This window comes from Lampetra fluviatilis, chromosome 17, assembly GCF_964198595.1.
Source record: "Lampetra fluviatilis chromosome 17, kcLamFluv1.1, whole genome shotgun sequence".
In the NCBI taxonomy this organism is placed as follows: domain Eukaryota; kingdom Metazoa; phylum Chordata; class Hyperoartia; order Petromyzontiformes; family Petromyzontidae; genus Lampetra; species Lampetra fluviatilis.
Genome location: NC_136291.1, coordinates 3,742,291 through 3,760,353, shown reverse-complemented (window position 1 = coordinate 3,760,353; position 18,063 = coordinate 3,742,291). Strand labels below are relative to the sequence as shown.

At 45.1% G+C, this 18,063-nt stretch overlaps 1 protein-coding gene across 1 annotated transcript; it reads right to left on the bottom strand.

The window, feature by feature from the left end:
• Positions 1-344: 344 nt before the first annotated feature.
• Positions 345-17,635, bottom strand: TOP1 (DNA topoisomerase I). The gene is made up of 21 exons (XM_078863999.1): positions 17,556-17,635; positions 17,142-17,169; positions 13,632-14,019; positions 13,258-13,327; positions 13,024-13,067; positions 12,272-12,445; positions 11,510-11,585; positions 11,312-11,391; positions 9,657-9,772; positions 9,070-9,191; positions 7,928-8,050; positions 7,070-7,257; positions 6,794-6,938; positions 6,153-6,296; positions 5,420-5,605; positions 5,090-5,158; positions 4,776-4,890; positions 4,234-4,361; positions 3,331-3,425; positions 2,621-2,770; positions 345-2,094 (listed from the first exon to the last, which is right to left on the bottom strand). Exons 1-21 carry the CDS (start codon positions 17,583-17,585, stop codon positions 1,992-1,994), a joined length of 2,574 nt encoding a protein of 857 aa, XP_078720125.1. The 5' UTR covers positions 17,586-17,635; the 3' UTR covers positions 345-1,991.
• Between the last annotated feature and the right edge of the window lie 428 nt (positions 17,636-18,063).

Sequence of the window (18,063 nt, the reverse complement as noted above, 5' to 3'; positions counted from 1 at the left end):
GCGACCGTTGCGAGTGACCAAGAGACCCAGCAGATGGAACCCGCTCAAACTCTCTCGACCCGCCAAAAGGCAAATGTAGAAAAAACGCTTTCTGCGACCAGCGACAGATTGCCACAAAACTGCGCCTCGTCAATCGGGGGGGGGGTGGGGGAGCATCACAAAAAAATTGCAATGAGAAACCCCCACCGAAAATAACATACAACACCACTCATAAGTGGCGTGTATTTTAAAACGGTTCGTGAGAGGAAAGTAGGTTGTTTTTGGACCTCAAGAATTTTTTTTTATCGCACGCCAAAACCATACTTGAGATTGTGGTTCCATGCGACCAACGCCATACGCATGACTCGCTCGCACTGGCTTTTTTATTCAAAGCAAAATGACAGTAAAATAATCTTAGCAGTGATGTTTATATATGTATACGGTGACCCAACCCCGCCTGTTCTGAACACCGGGCATCAGTCAAATTCACATGTCATATTTTTTACGCACATGGCGACCACCGTAAACTTTATAAAATTGTAAAATGAGAAAACGGTACAGCAAATTCTTAAGCGATGCTAATGTAGCTTCAGCCGGAGTGACAACACTCATTGATGAAGGCCCAATGTATAGACCCCCCACGAGACCAACATTCATGTGTATAGCACGATAGCACTTTCATCTTGTGGAACACAATTTAGAAAACACACTATTAACATTAATGTCTTCCTTGAGCTCTAAAGGACAGTCTGTGTACCGTTGTTTCGATCCTGCAGCAATATTTACAGAGCTAGGGAGGATTTATGTTCAACATTAATTAATTGCGTGTATTATCTCCCCAAATCCAAGTTTGCTCAATTTAGCTGCGGCTGGGTTGGCCAAAATGGGCAAACACACAAAACGCACGCTTCGGCTCGCAAAACCAGCACCATAGCAACACGTAGCAAGCTCCTCGCCAAACCATTGTGGCCACACCTGCCTTTTTTAATATTCAACAAGCACCAGGCAAAGCCAGACCAGCCACCTGTGCTTCAAGTCGGCAATCGGCAGGCATAATTTCCAAGTGAAGTAAGGCAGATTTCTGTCGCGCCTATACACGGTGGGGGGGGGGGGCTTTAAGCTTGTTGTACATCTCGTGAACACAGGACAAGAGGCTTCTCTCTGGTGCTCCAAGTATTGTCCGTCTGCCGGGCGTACTTAATACGTCTTAGGAGAACATCCATGCAGAAACTGGTGCTCTCCAAAATGGCGGTTCGTGTTCGGCATCAAGTGGATTGAACACAATTGATTTGAAAAGAAACAGGAAAAAAATGTTTTCAAAATCCTTGAAAGTGTTTAACAAGCTGTATTTGCAAAGAAAGTTCACAATCCAAACAAACCCCCAGACCCAGTTTATGGACAATCGAGGTTTAAACTGTACAATATTCGGCAAACTATAAAACATTTAATATTCCATAAACTCGCATAGGGCTCACAGTCTGAAAAAAAAAAACTTAAATAGCACTAACACATCGCTAAGAGGGTTATTGAATTAAATCATGCTTGAAAAAATTACTTACCGTGGATTTTGTAATTTATAGTAAATGTTAAAAGTGAATTTGAACTATTTAATGTGTTTTTCAAATGAAATGACTTTTAGGTTTTTAATGCCAATGTTTATCCAACTTTGTTTTCAAAAGCAACAAAAGCTTCTCCTAACAGTGCTAAATTAAAAACAATGTAATTCATTTATGCGACCTTTAAAAAGTCACACAGGTTAATGCAATTAACGTGTGTGGCTGTTCATAAAGTCATTAACTTCAGACTATTTTGAGTCTTTAAATTTGGCTAGGTGACATTTATAAAAACACCACTCAAGCCCATAAAATTGGTTCTGTGGCAAAAGTACAATTATGGGGTTGAGCAGTATTCATCTCCAGACGAAGCAGGGTGTATATATATAAAAAGCTCAAGGTTTAAAACGGATCGGTGCGATCAATAAAACCGCTGTCATTTCATAAAATCCATGTCGTCTAAAACTCAAAATCTTTTTCGGCCATGTCAACGGCCCAGGCAAATTTCTCTCGCTGAGTCTTGTTGTAAATCTTCTCCAAGGGCACACCAAACTTCTTGCACCTGCATTCGCACGCAACAGGTATGCGAAACCATTTGCAACACGCACCACAGGTACACACACACACAAGGGCGACTTAACTACATCTGGTCATTTTGTAAGGAAGCCCTGTTCCTAATTGTGGGCTAAGGCAGCTGGGGAAGTGGAAACTTGTACGTACAGTAAAACCTTGGATTGCGAGTAAATTGGTCTGCGAGTGTTTTGCAAGACGAGCAAATTTTTTAAATAAATATTAATTTGATAAACGAGCGAGGTCTTGCAATACGAGTAGTACGTGTATACGCTTTGTCTGTAGAGCGTCACGTGACCACAACTGATATACGAGCGCTTTGGATTACAAACACGTTTCCGGAGCGAATTATGCTCGCAATCCAAGGTTTTACTGGATAGTCAAATACCCCAAAAGGGGACAGTATTCCCATGCAAGTGTATTTATTGGGCAAAAACGCTCGATTAAACACTTCTACTTCATATATTCTACGAATAGAAATAATTTGTGACACTAGCATCACTATCATGTTTTATTACCATGCGACGGAGATGCGAGGATCCAGGTAGTTGAGTTTGGAGGTGCCGAGTGCGATCTGCTTGTTCTCCTCCTTGTCAGTAGCAGTCACCTCCAGCTTCATGAGCTGCTCCTCCATGCGCTCGACTGCCTTTTTGCGGGTCTCGACAACCCTGTCACAAATGCATGACAATGTCACCGGCGACCACAGCACATCCACCACCACTATGCCAGAACACGGTGAATGCGAGCTACACGCACAAAGACGAACGCCGAAAACGAAAGCGCACACGCACGTGAAACACCGCCAAGTGGAACACCGACGCCACCCAAGTGTCAACGGAATGTACAAAGAAAATCTCAAAGAATGGAGGCCAACAGATTACTATCAGTGCACCTGGCACTGCCATGTGGCTTTTCACACAAGATGCGAATTAAAAGTGTAAAAGGGAGGACTTTAGATAAAAAGGATTACACCCATGATCAGAGAAAGAAGTGGAAGAACCTAATTCTAATCGTCAGCTGCCCCATGATGAGACTTGCACACCGGGCCAGAGCAGCATGAGCCATACGTAATAAGACCCAGAGGGACTCTACACGAGTGAGTGCTGATACCCACTAAGAGCAACTCAACACAAACGAGGATTGGGAGTTTCGATCCTGAGGAAGCCAGATGCGCCACAACTTGTGGTAGCCTGTGAAGCAGTGTGTACCGTGGAGCCACTTGACTTACTTCTTGCTTTTGATGTCTTTGCGGACCTTCAAGTCAGTCTTGGCCGACTTGAGCTCGCGTTTGGCGACAGCCAGCTGCTCCCGCTTGCCGTCGATCTGTACAAGACGGGGAACTTTTATCAAAAAGGGGTCCAGTTTCCTTGAAACTCGCAGTCACCCAACGACATGAAACATTATCGGTTAGGCTCTAAAATCATATTTGACACTGCAGTAAACCCTCGGTTTAACGGACCGCCATTCAACGGACCTCGGATTTAATGGACAACATCTTCTTAATCCAGAGTTTTGTCCGAAGAGATGAGACAACGGACTTTGCCCCAAACAAAACAATGGACTAAGTCCGGTAATGGAGAAATCAGTACGGTCAATATCAGATTTGTCCCCTTAATCGGTACAGTATTTATTACACTACACATGTTTTTTTGTTTAAAATAGGTCAAGATAGGATAAAAGTGTAAAATGAGTTCTACAATACATTTACAGTATACTTTGGTCTTTAAAAGTACAGTATCACATACATAAAAAGCACGACAATATTTTATAATTATCATTACTGAACTATCACTAAGTAGTCTGCGTGTGGCGGGGTGCGATTTAGTGCTCAAAATACCTCATTTGGCCATTGATGGACAATCGGATTCGACGGACACCCCTTCCCCCCCCTATTAGTCCGTTAAATCGAGGGTTCACGGTCTTTGCACAACTATCACCATCAAGTTTGAATGATCAAGCTATATTTTGCTGAAGGCCCCTAAAAGTTCCATTGAACAATATTATTACTGTACACGCAGAGCCCATCTGTCGATCGACTTGCTAGATGAGGTCCACTCCATTCCATGCTTCAAATGCTCTTCAGAGCACAAATGTACCAAAGTACAATGGCCTGCTCTCCATGGTAGCTCACCTTGCCCTGCAGGTTGGCCATGGACTTCTCAAATGTTTTGGGCGCGGCACGCTGATGGTTGCACAGGATGGCCACCGCGCGGTTCGCCCGGTTGTAGGACAGGATCTTGGCAGGGACACTCTCTTCCGCTGCACACCACGTCAACACAACAACCAACCACACACAATTATAATCGAGGAAGTCTCACTCTCCAGAGCAATCTCACAAACCAAACATAGCCATACTCCAATCGATTAAGCCTGATGAAATAAAATCTGGCTAGCTGTCACATATGCACAAGTGCAACTTAGTAGGGCCATATGGATCCCTGCTAGCAATGAGAAATTATGAGCCAACTGGACACTAAGTCGAGCGAGCGGTGGTAGGATAATTACTCGGCTGCGAAAAATTAATTCATGAGTAGCTGACACGGAGGGTTGCTGCCTTTACTTGAGATGTCAATTTAGATCTTTTTGCTAACTTAGCATTTTCCCACAATCCCTTATTGATGGGGGCAGTAAAGGAAACGGGCAGTGGGAGGAGTGGGCAGGGATCGAACGTACTGCTCGTGAGCTCCTTCAGCTGCCACTGCAGGGTGATGGAGGCGTTGTAGGTTCGGAAAACCTTGGCAGTCAGTCCATCCATCAGCTCCTGAAGGTGCTTGTTCAGGATTGACGTCTGTCGAGAATGGCGTGGTGGGGAAAAAAAATTACAGATTTAGCACCTCTTCTCAAAAATAAAAAGATGGCAGCTTGCTTCAAAAAATAAAACATGCTTTCAATGTGGCAGCAAACACTACGAGATAGCATAATATCTGCAACGCTACTGCACAAGTGGAACCTTATATTTTCAACTAATTAAACTGTACATTACTCACATTAAGACGGTCGAAGAGATCATCTCCACCCTGCTTATTCTCCATGAAGAGCTGCAGGTTCTTGAAAACCTACTCGCACACGAGACAAAGGACACACCGTATATAGAAGCCGTTGAACAATCTTTGGTTACACGACATTCAAGATCTCTAGCGAGCGTTAACAATTCGCTTAAGTCCAAATTCTATTTGCGTTTTCAGAAACGAGAACCGAATCGAACTTAACACAAGTTTTCTGTGCACCTCACTACGAATCCCACATCGCCAAAACGTTAAAAAGAAACATTTCTCTCCCATATCTGCAACGCAACTGCACGAGCGCGCGCAACGTACCCTCTTCTCGACGGGGACCTTATTGTAGTAGCGGATCGAGTCCTTGCCAGGGAAGTCGAACTCCACCACATACTCCTGGCCGTCCATCTTCTCGTGCAACTTGATGTGCTCCACACGCAGCGAGCAGCAGCCCACCGTGTCCGCCGTCTCGCCCTCCTCCTTCTCGTTACCTGCTCTCAGCGCCAACTGCAACACAGGTTCACCATCATCAGCAGCGTGTCTCCCCCTCCCTTAATAACACTTGAAAAATACTTGTTAAAAATACATTCGGTAAAAATTAATATCGGTATTGCCCACTCTTTTTTAAGTATAGACGCATATTGAAAAGCGTTATAACATGCATGCACATTGATGTTTTCTCACCCTAGTTTAGTTTAATTTTTACAAGAACTGTCTATACTTTCTGCATCATATACTAAATATTGATTATGTCCATCACCTCTGTAGTTTATGCCCAAGTCAGGTGGCATGTGCTCAATCTCAGACCTCAGAAGCTCAGCAGGTTTAAAAGCCTGTACAGTGTTTGGATGGGCAACCACCATGTCTAAAGGTGTTGTAAATATGCGGTGGGATTGCAGGTTTACTTTGCAGGCAGTGCAAAGAAATTGCAGAAAAATGTATTATTGTAATGTACTTCCATGCTCCATGGTTTGTTCATCCCAGCTTCAACCTGCAGCAACTGATGTGGCAAAGTGTGGTCAATTAATGCCAATGACCCATCAGCGGCACACACCTTGTCAATGAAGTAAAGCGCGACGGCTCGCTGGCGAATTCGCATCTCCTTTGACTTCCAGTCATCGCGGTACTGGCTCCGGATCTTCTCCACGCAAGTTTTCAGCTTACGAGCCACCTCGTACTTCTGCCAGTCCTTCTCGCCCTGCTCGCCGCAAAACATGCACATGATGTCACGTTTACCACGTGTAACATTGAAAAAAAATCGCAAACATTCAAAGTTGTTTGATGTATATAGTCACAATTTTTAATCAAATCTAAAATGTCAAGCTCTCATACACTGGTATATGGACACCACTGCCAGTGGTGGTGTCACAATGATGAAAACTAAGAGTATGAACTGTGAATTACATTCATTCTCATCTGTACAATGTTGTTGTACTTTGCACAGGAGCTCAGTGTTCACGTGACATTTGCCTTTAACAGAGGATAGCCAAGAAGCATTGCTTTATTGGCTACAACCATGCTGATGAGAATGAGAAAGTTGAAAACCAGTCCAGGGTTTCCTTGCTTAAAGCCTGCTGCTGAAAACGATTGGTAGAAGGCTTTTTGGCTGATGGAACCAAGCGCTGAGATTAATTTGGTTCGTCGTAACAGGTTGGGGAGGGGGGGGTGGTCAATACAGGACTACGGGTCTCTCACCTTGATGCGAGAGGTGGCGTTGAGCATGACGTACTTGACCTGGCCCTGCACGTTCTCGGTCCAGGAGGCGAGCCACGTCACCTTGTTATCGTGTCGTACCTCCTTCCACTTGTGGCCCGGTGGCGGCACTGGGATTTTGGAGTCCCTTAAAAAAGGAAGCGTGCGCCAATTGTACCCCGTTGGTAACAATCCACAGTGTGGGGCACGAGATGTCTCGTGAGACGGGCATACATCATTAGGTGCGGCTGCTCAATATGCGTGCTGTGCGACACTCACCTGCTGCAGTTGATGATCACGTCTTGAGGCAACACACGCCTCTTCAGCATGCCCTGCTTCGGGTGGTCACCTCGACCACGGAAAAGGCCCGGAGGTTCGATCCTGAAGTTGCCGATTCGCTCCTTGTGCGAGTCCATGAGGCAGAAGCCGAAATCCTGCGTCATTTTCTCGTTCTTTTCCTTGAGCATCTGTCGATAGTGCACGCACACAAGTGGCTAAGCAACCAGGAACCCATGTGGACAATGGTTCAGTGGTTGGATATTATGCCTGTAATCCAGCACTTTTGAGCCAAAGGTTAGGGATTCATGCAGAGTGAGAAGACTCCCAATCCCACTATGCATATATGTTGAACTTCTTTCACATAGTATGTAGCCAACCGTGCTAATCGGTAAGCTGCAAGGTAATCGCAAAATGGCAGCACAGCCAAAGGGATCATAGCCGATGTGTGTACGCATTTTGAGTGTTATTTCCTAAAATAAATGTGTTTTCTGCAGGTACCCTATGGTTTTCTTCCGCAAATAAAATGCTCATTAAAAATATTATTGTTGAAACACTCATAGGACCGTCCTGATAAACATACGAGACTGAAAAGACACTCAACACTCCGTGTTATCATACAGCGATAATGCCATCAGCTTAGTTTCAAACAAGTGTAAAGACCGACGACCAACGCACCATTCCCAGATACTTTTAAGTGATTAATACTGCCGACACAATTGTTACGTTTGTGGTAAAAAAAACACGAGCAATGAAAACAACTCGCTTTCCTTCTACCCTGAAAATTGTAAACATTTATTTATTTTGGAGCTGCTGGTGGCCAAGCATTTGCGCCGAAGAGATGAGGACCAATGACTGCACCTGTTTCTCATCCTTGGTCATGTTCTTGCGCTCCTCCGTTTTGACCTTGAAGTATTCATCAATCTCGTTGAAGTTGCACTTTGACAGGTCGGAGATAATGCTCCTCTCCTCCGACGTCATTTCCTGTTATGTCGACACACGCGGGGAGACACGCACGCAGGGAGAGAGACACGCACGCAGTGTCAAACCAAAAACCACCGCAAGCGCTCCCCCATTCTGCTCAACGGATTATAGTGCGTTGCTTTAAAAAAAACAGCAAACGGGCCCTTGCGTAATAATTTACCCTTATCTCACATCACAAGAAAACAATTCATTTCAAAACCGCGTTACCCTAATCGTTATCATACGTCGACACGCTTGTGGGTAAGGGTTGAAGGCAGGCAGCATAGACGTGAGCATAGCACAGTACAACCATGTATTTTGTTGCACTGCCCTCTGTATACAGGAATAAACAATAAACTTACAGAACTGTTTAAGTATAATTGGGATAAAAAGGCTCAATATACAGTCATACCACGGTATACGACCGCTTTGGAATAGGTCGAATTTGGTATACGTCATGTTTTAACGCGAAAAAAGTCTTGGGATACGACGTCTTGCTTAGGATAGGACGCACTTGCTAGAACTTGTATGGATCGGGATGGGTCACCGCGTACCCGCGTATACCCCGTTCACGACTGAAACAAATGAAACAAAGCGCCGCTCCTCAGTCTGCCTGTACACTAGAACTCGTTCCGTGCACAACCCTTGCTATAACTGTGAATTTTCACGTGTTTGTCATTTTAACGTGAATTTTTTTGCAAATTCATTCAACTCCTCTCAGCAAGCTAAAGTGATGTTAATGTTTTATGCATTTATTTTAATTTATGTATACATTTTAGTAATTAGTGTCTAAATAATTTTATACAACCCCATTAATGTATGATATGCCATATACAATATAATTGATTATACTCTGGAATGGATTATTTCCTTTCCCTTAATTTCTTATAAGAAAAATGCATTTGGTATACGTAATTTTCGGTATTAGTCCTACCTTCTGGAACTAATTAACGACGTATACCGAGGTACCACTGTATATTTAAAAAAAAACGGGCGGTAAGCAAGCGGAGAGATAACGTCGTACAAGTTAGAGGTCATACCCTTCGCCAGTCCTTGAAAAAGTTCTTCCGAAAGATATCCTTGCTCGTGTACTCGTGGTCCAGCATTTTGGCGTAGAAGGTAGCCACCTCTTCTGACTTCTCGCTCAGTCTCATTGGCTTGCCTGTGATCACACACCACCACATCCTTTTAGTGCTCCCCTTGGGGGGAAATGCTTGCCGCTTTCATTGCTACCCATTGACAGCAGATAATGCCCAAGGCAGTGTGTCAACAGCAAACTCAAAATAATGTCTTAACAGTGAAAATAATATTTGGCAATTGGTTCACGCGCTGCGCATTCCAAAAAAGGCATTAAGCACCACCTTCTCCATTCACAATTAAGTCAACTTTTTTTGTAGCATGTAGTCAAGCTATTAAATACCACTGCTCTGTAACAAATAGATAACTCAAAAGACATTCTCAAAAGAAGAGGCACACTTGGTCCTCTGCCTGACCCCATGGGCCGATGCCCATGTAATTATAACCCAATCTCGCACACGTAACTTGATGCATGTATTGCGAGTGTAAATAACACATCGATATTGCTGTATCTACCAAAAGACGTGTTATGAGAATCGGTGTGACCAACCATTGTAGTAGAAGTGCACATCGTCTGGGAGCGGTTCGTAAGGTGGTGCAAACACGGGGCCCTGGTGCTCCAGGAACTTCCATCGGACGCCATCCGTGTAGCGCTCCTCCTCCCACCTGGAGCGCCAGGCACAAGCAAAACACACCCACATGCGTCATTAAACCGCGCTGAGCCCAACCGCGTGCTGGCAACGGGCGTCCCATTCAGGGATTGCATCGCTTTATTTTCCTGAATGTGCGTGAACCGAGGCACACTTGGAGGTCCCTCTGCCTGACCCGTGTTTGGGGGCCAATGTAGATGTAATCTCCACCAAAGTGGCATCACTATTAAGACACGGTCGCAACTCTTCCAAGGCCAAGCTCTCGAACCTTCTAGAGATGTTACGCTATACACATGTATGGACACTTAACCAAAGGCAGCGTTTTACATGAATTTAAGAATCATTTGCTCAAAATGTGCACCGACTTGTTCACAGACAGCAAGGAATGTCACAAAACACATAGCAGTGCTGAACCCAAAATTCCTACAAAGCATATCTTATAAAACAAATGTGAGGCCCAATATGACTGTATACATTACAAAATAAAACATTCCAAATAAAAACAGAGGGTGGAAAATAACCAGCTTTGGGCCTCCGCATGACACCTGTGCAATTCAGCTAGAAATGGCAATTTTCACAAGCCTCGCGTAATTTTTTAACGCAGCATCGTACATGGTTCCCATGACCGCAAAACGTAATTTCCTGAAGCAAATATGTTTTTACTTCTCACGACGGGTGTAAAACTCTGCCAAACGCATCGTTCCGCAGGTTGCCAAAAATGTTCCATAACATCGCGTGCCTTCATATGCCGAGGGATAGCTGTTTGCGTCATAAATGAAACGCACCGTTCAGCAAGGCAGAAAAGTAATAAAAAATTAAATCCGGCACTGTGATCACCTACAACCACCACGCCGCTACCTAATACAAGCCCAGGGGAACGCGGTCCGTGTAGGTGAAACAAACCTGCTGCGCAGGAAACAGCTCATTACGCATTAATGAGTGACAAACGCCACTTTTCCACCAAAATCCCCAGGGGCAGAGGAACGAGCTTCGGAGCGGCAAAGCGACTCCCACAACAGGCATGGGGCGTGACGTGCACGGCGATCTGGCACCGATTTGGAGGTGGGAGGGGACTGCAGTGTTTAGGGTGCAGGCCAGCATCTGGGATGGGTCTTTTACAACACTGCCTGGGAGAACTTTAAACAGAGTTGAACGCTGCTGTGGACGACCCAAGGTTTTAAACCGAGATCAATGCTCTAGGCACTCAACGAGCACATTTGACGATGTGCGCCTGCAGACTGTCAAAATTAACGGTACTTGCATGTTACGCTGTGTACCTCACAGCCCCACCTCCTGGCCCATGTCTGAAAGATATACTTCCAGGAGAACGGGAGGGTGGATCCAGTGGTTCTAAATTATGACTATTGAGTGTTGACCCAGCAGCATTCACAACACAGACGTCACACTGGAGAATCTGAACGCACATGATTTAGGTATAAAGGACAATTCACATCAGACTACTCCAAAAGCAACAGGGTTAATGTTTTGCTCCCATAGAGTTGAGCAACGCAATGTAATCTACCCACGAAGCAGTCTCAGCGAACAGTTTCCTTACCACTTCCATTTCTCTTCCGGTTCATCCTTCTTCTTTCTCTTGCTTGGGATGTCATCCTTTTCTCTCTTTGTTGACTTTCTCTGCAACGTAACACAAAAAGCACCAGCGGTCAGCAACGGTGAGTACGGTGTAGTTCTCAAGTGTGTGCCCGAACGAGTGGCAGCCAAGATGACGTCTACAAAAAAGCGGAGAACTCACCTGGCTGTCATGTGGCCTCTTTGTGGATTTTCTGTCAACCGTTTTCTCAGTTTTTATCTGCTTGACCATATGGAGCCTGTGGGCAAAATGAAAAGGAGAAAAGTGGTGAATGAAAAGCATATATATTTTTTTCGAAGAAAACCTCTACTCATATACTGAATGGGTCAAGAGCTTTTCTCAAGTTAATATACTGGAAACAAAAAGATGAGTGCATTTGCATAATTCGGGGACAAACAAAATGTCTGCAGATATTTTTTTCATAAATTTAATTGCCGACACACGGCGAATAAACTGGAAAGAGCTCATTAGTCTCATTGAGACCTAAACCCGGTTTCCACTGGTGCATCTGAGCTATGCCAGGGTCGTGCAGAGCAAGGCCGTTGCGGGCAGTTTCTCCATTTAAAGAAATCAAAGCAGTGCCGCAAAATATCGCACACGTGTGATGCAGAGACACACGTAGATAACGTAGTGATACTGTGGTTAAGTTGTTAATGACTGATGTTAAACACAATGGACAGTGTAACTAGCCCAGCCCTGCTAGGCTACCATGTAGATTTAAATGTGGCCCAACGTATCAATCTGGTCATGGCTCCACACCGACTTGGTTACGGTGTACCAGAGGTGAAGGGGGTAAATTGGATGTCTTGCAACACCAGCGGGGCACGGTTTGGGTTAATGCTCTGCAAGGAACCCATACCATGAAGACGACTATGGTGGCTCAGGGTACAAAGTTACAGCAAGAACAAAAACTCAGCAACTCACTTTTTGGACAGCGGCTGATCATCATCGGAGTCGGCCCGAAAGCGCTTCTCCGGTTTTGACTCCTTCTTGATGCGATCTTCACGAGCACGCGCTTCCTGCTTGGCACGTGCTGGCGCTGTCACAGCGGCTCCAAACCCATAGCCATCGTCTTCCTCTAACTTAATGACTGGGGAACTACGTGGGATGGCACAGGAAAATAAAAGAGTCAAACGCCCCAAAAAGCAATAAAGTGCGAGACTGATTGCCACAGATATGACTAAGAATTAATACGGTTTCATAATCTCAGCTTGTCTCACGAGCATATCATGCCCACAATCTACAACTGCATTAAACGCACTCATCCTATGCACACTATCCAATAATTTGGGTGTTTGACAGAGAAAATGATTCAAATCGTGTGCAGCATATGCAAGTTTCCCTCGTTGTACGCGGTAACTGCGTTCCATGAAAAGGGCGCAGAAAGCAAAACCACACGAGGCAGTCGCCTGCCGAGTACCACGTAAGGTACACACACAATGTTGTCCCACATCACACCACAAAGCTGCAGGAGGGGTGAATTTGAACCGCATACAGCGAATTTTGGGTTGCACAAATCCACTGAGGGAAACCTATATTGTAGATGAAGAATGGACAGCACCAAATTGAGTGATTGGTTAGAAATAAACCAATGACACCAAGTACTTTTAAGCACTTGAGATTTGCAGTCTAAAGATAACAAATGCACGTGTACTATACGCTAAAATTTAACTTACCTGAAGCCATTTTCCTTCTTAATCTTCACATCATTTACAAAAGGCTGCAAAACAGATACACACATCACCTGATTAGACAGTGTTTACCTTCTTTAACAAATACTGTTAAATAATATTGGTCTGGACAACCAATAGGACAATGGACTAAAACGAGTTATCAAAAAGATTAAGTAAATAATTCCTTTAACATACTTAAACGTCGCTAAAGACAAAATAAACGCTATTCAAACTTACCTTTTCCTTTTTGATTTTGTCCAGTTCCTTGTCCTTCTGTCTTTCTTTGTCCAAATGTTCCTTATGCTTGCTGCAACAGGACACCCACAATTAACAGAGGCAGGTACGGTGTCCCTCGATAAACCCACACAGGCAACTCTTTCACAAGCTATCCACGAAGCGCATGATAAAGCAATGCTGGGACAGTGCAGTGAAATGAGGGACAACATGGAAGATGGAAAAAAAAGGCTTGCTCCGGTGCTGAGAGTTATTTTACTTAAGTGCTTTTATTTTATTGCTTCCTTACATTCTGCATAACCAACAAAAATATGAATGCTTAATTACAATGCAGCCTAACAAGACACCTCTGCCGTAATGTGTCGGTGAGAACTTACGTATGGGAGGTTTCCTTGTGCTCCTTGGAACCCATCGAACCACCACCATGCTTGGACTTGTGCTCCTTATCGCGCTCCTTCTCTCTGTCCTTGTCTTTGTGTTTAGATTTGTGCTCGGACCGGTGCTCAGACCGGTGTTCAGACTTGTGGTCAGATTTGTGTTCAAACTTTTGTTCAGACTTGTGTTCAGACTTCTGTTCAGACTTGTGGTCAGATTTGTGGTCAGACCTATGGTCAGTCTTACGGTCAACTTTACTGTCAACTTTACTGTCAGCCTTACTGTCAGCCTTACTGTCAGTCTTTTGCTCGGACTTGTGCTTGTATTTGTCCACGTCCCTGTGCTTATTCGATGCGTGGTTGTGACTCTTGTGGGAGTCCCTGTGGCCAGCTAGTTAAAAAAAGGCAAAAAAATAAAAATCAGTAATTACGCTACCAATATACAAAAAGAAAACACGGAATTTTGACAATCTTTTAAAATGCTTTAATAGTTGCTGGATGCACAGCCCCTCATGAGAACTGGCCTCCTCCTAGCTTAAATATATGTCAACATGTGGTATCATAGACCAATTATTATTGTCATATTATCACTGTGCAAAGTATACCCGTGACAAAGTGACCGTTATATGTAAGAGCACTTTTGCCATTCACTATGGTGTAGGGTTTTTGACGCGTACTTTTTTCGTTGCACCACTGATGTGGTATTCACTGCCTATACAATATAATAAAAATATCACCAAGTCCTTAATACACAAGGCGCTTATTTGACAATGGAACAGCAAGCTGTCAAAACCCTAAAAACATCCTTGTCACTAAGTGTTCATATGTTACTCATTACTCGCCGTTTTTAACTGTGTACACGATGTCCTTTCGTGACAACGCAGGGCAGAGGCTATAATGTGGCACTGTGGTGCTCTTATCTACCGACATGTCACAATTATAACGCAGAGATTCAATTCAAAATAACAAGGGTGCACTACGTCAAATAGGTCAACACACGTGGCCAGCCACTTATGACACTACTGTGCCTTAAAAAAACGTAACTTGGTTACAGCTATGCCCTCTGTATGAAATAAAATCTAAACTTTTAGGAAAAGTAAAGAGAATGTTTAACCATCAACATTAAATGTGAGAATAGGTTTTTCCCCTTTTTTGATGATCAACATTAATTGTTTTGTTTGTCAATTAGAACTTTAGATTTTTAAAATATATTGTCTTTCCCTAATTTAATCTAAATTGCACAATTAGTCATGTCACGAATATACCAATCCATTCAGAACTTTGTACAAACTGCCAAGAACATCCCATGAAAGTGGTTATCGCAAAACTACTTCTGAGATCCCTTTAAGTTACCTATTATCCACACTAGGGGGTAGTACTTTCAAACAAGCTATTTAAGTGCAGTCATTGGTGACTCGGCTGTGACTGTCAACCGACTACACTTGAGAAGCTGCTTTAATCACAAGCAGCTTCTTGGATTTAAACCCAGGATCTAAGCGGTGCCAACACAGTGCCGTGACCTCCAAGCTTCTCGGAACTTTGGTTTATTTGATTGACTATGACCAAGTAAATAACCACTTGAAATATTGAACACAACCACACAAGTAAATTTCAGGCTTTGGACCAAATAAGTCAATGAATGTGCTTTCTTGCATACATTCCAAACAATATTATTTTCCATGCGCTCCAACATGTTCCTAAATTTTAAGTATAAACCGTGCACACCAATACCTCTTTCACGCGAGATGTTTTAACAATGACAAATTAAATACACACTATCCAAAGGAGATTCTCACAAACCAGTAAATTATGCTTATGATTTAAAACGTCTGAAACATGAAATCCCAATTTATTAATAGCCCCTCCCTATAAATTATATGTCTGGACTACAATGGCAATATAATCAGCCTCAAAACTCAGCGTGCCAAGCGGCTCATGAAATTGTTTATCCACAATCACTTCCTATAATGTAGAAATGATGGTAAAATTTAACATTGACCAATCTACCACATTGAAAAAAAATGCTAAAACAATGGTAAAGAGAAAAAAGAATTGCAGCATTATTGGAAATTACGACGTAAACTTAGCCCATGGACAGGTGGTAAAGCGACATGAGTAATAAGTGTTCTTATCATTGCTGTCACGTGGAAATAAATACCTTTGTCCACATAAAATGACTGGGTGGTTTGTGCGAGAGGAAGGAGCTCGCAACTTCTACTGCTATGTTTTTCTCACATTAGACACGTCACTTATCGATAGCTGGTCTACTGGAAGTACCCAGTAAAGGGCCAATCACGTTAAGCCTAAAAAATACAACAGATTACAAAGAAAATTCCATGAACATTAAAATAACCTAACTTTATTAAAAGTGAAAACATTACCTACCAACAGATGTAGAGGCACAAACTTTTTAGTCTGCAGTAAACGAAAGCTTTACCTTTAAATTGTATCGATGTGGACATTTAAAGTAAAATTGTTTGCTCCATAATATGCACTCTAATTATATCAGGTGCGGTGTATAAAACAAATGGTTAAATGTAAAGATTAATGTGCAGACGCATATCAACCTGATCTGTCAATGCAGACCAGTCCTGCATTGTCTCGTTGCTTATGTAACTAGCGAGAAGGGCAGCGATATTGCGCGAATCTCCTGCGAAAGGGCCGCGTTCACACACGAGACAAACACGTGGCAGAAAAACCCACGTACTTCACCACAAACTAGGTCAAAATGTGATAATAGATTGCACGAGATGCTCAAAACTTGTTTAATTGTATAAAAGTGTCAAGCCGGCTAAACACAAGCATGAAGTTTGCTGTGGGTTGACAATAACTGAAAGATTTTTAAAAAACTGCTAAAAACTTACAATATAAATTTAATATCCAATTTACTACATTACACATTTGCCAACAACAACAAAATGATATAACCCGACCAAATGAAAACTTTTAAGATAAACGAGCACATTTCCATTCGGGTGAACAAAAACCCCACACACACGGAGCACAGAGAGCAAGCACCATTCCCACAAACCGCATCGCCGCTCATCTGCCACGACTGAAACGTGGCCAATTGACACGAATCAAAGCCGAGGATCGCGTCGCGAGACACGCCGCTTGAAAAAAAAGGCCAAAACGGAGCCGTGGGGGTCACAAACGTGGCCAGAGAGGGCTTCGAGACGCCTCTTCCAAGGTGAACTCGGCGCAGAAAATGGCGCTGGAGGCTAAGTCAGAATCTCTCAGGCGGCGGCACAAATGCCCTCTCTTTGGGGCCGCCTACCTCGCCATACGAGCACCGCACAGCCCCTCTCGCGGCGGCATCCCGCTCCCGGAGTACCGGGGATCCGAACCCCGCGTTCATCCGACCCCGCGGCCGCTAAATCGCCGCTAAATCGGGGCCGGCGCGAGGCTGTTTGTGCTTTGGGACTTAGTCTCTGCGCCATTAGACAGCGGTGAGAAAATGGCCTCCTTCCTCGGGAGGGGGAGCTCACGGTGCCGCGTCTAGACGCCACTTACCGGCGGCCGACTTGGACAAGGACTTGGCCTGAAACAAAGAGACAAAGACAATCCGTCCGTTAGACCGGGGCGCCGAGAGACGCGACGTCGATTCGTGTGTGTGCCGAGGGCCCGCGTCGCCCGCTACAACCATTACCGACTCCCCCCCCCAACCACCACCTCACACCGCCATCACCATTTAAACAGCGGTACGCCGGGACCCAACCCGGCCGGGGGTAGGCGCAGCCTCGCCCGCAGAGGCTACTCAGGCCACGGCGAGGATGCCCCGAGCGAGCTAGGCCGCACCGCAACGCACCGCGGTGCGAGCGCCGTCAAAGTTAAACGAAACGTAAAACAAAGGCGAAGTGTGTTTCGCGCTGCGAAGCGAGACGAATAAACGTTGAGCGCGGGGAAAATAAGCGAGAGTCGATTTACCGGAATGTCGGGGAAGAAGAGCGCACTCATATCCCAGCTCAGCCTGGCACCGACAATGGTTTGGGGGGGGCGCGGCGACGGCACTGCGCATGCGCAGGCCGGGGCTGGTGGAGGCGGGGGGAGCGCGAGGCTCCACAGGGGCCGCGGTGGCGCCGCCACTACGCATGCGCGGGCTGGGGGGGCTGGAGCTGGGGATGGAGCCGGGGGGGATGGAGCCGAGGGGGCTGGGGGTGGAGCTGGGGATGGAGCCGAGGGGGCTGGAGTCGGGGGGGCTGGAGGTGGATGTGGGGCTGGAGCCGGGGGGGATGGAGTCTGGGGGGCTGGAGGTGGTGGTGGAGCCGGGGGGGCTGGAGGTGGAGCTGGACCTGGGCATGGAGCTGGGGATGGAGCCGGGGGGGATGGAGTCTGGGGGGGTGGGGGGGATGGAGTCTGGGGGGGTGGGGAGGATGGAGGTGGGGGGGGTGGAGGTGGGGGGGATGGAGTCTGGAGGGGTGGAGGTGGGGGGGAT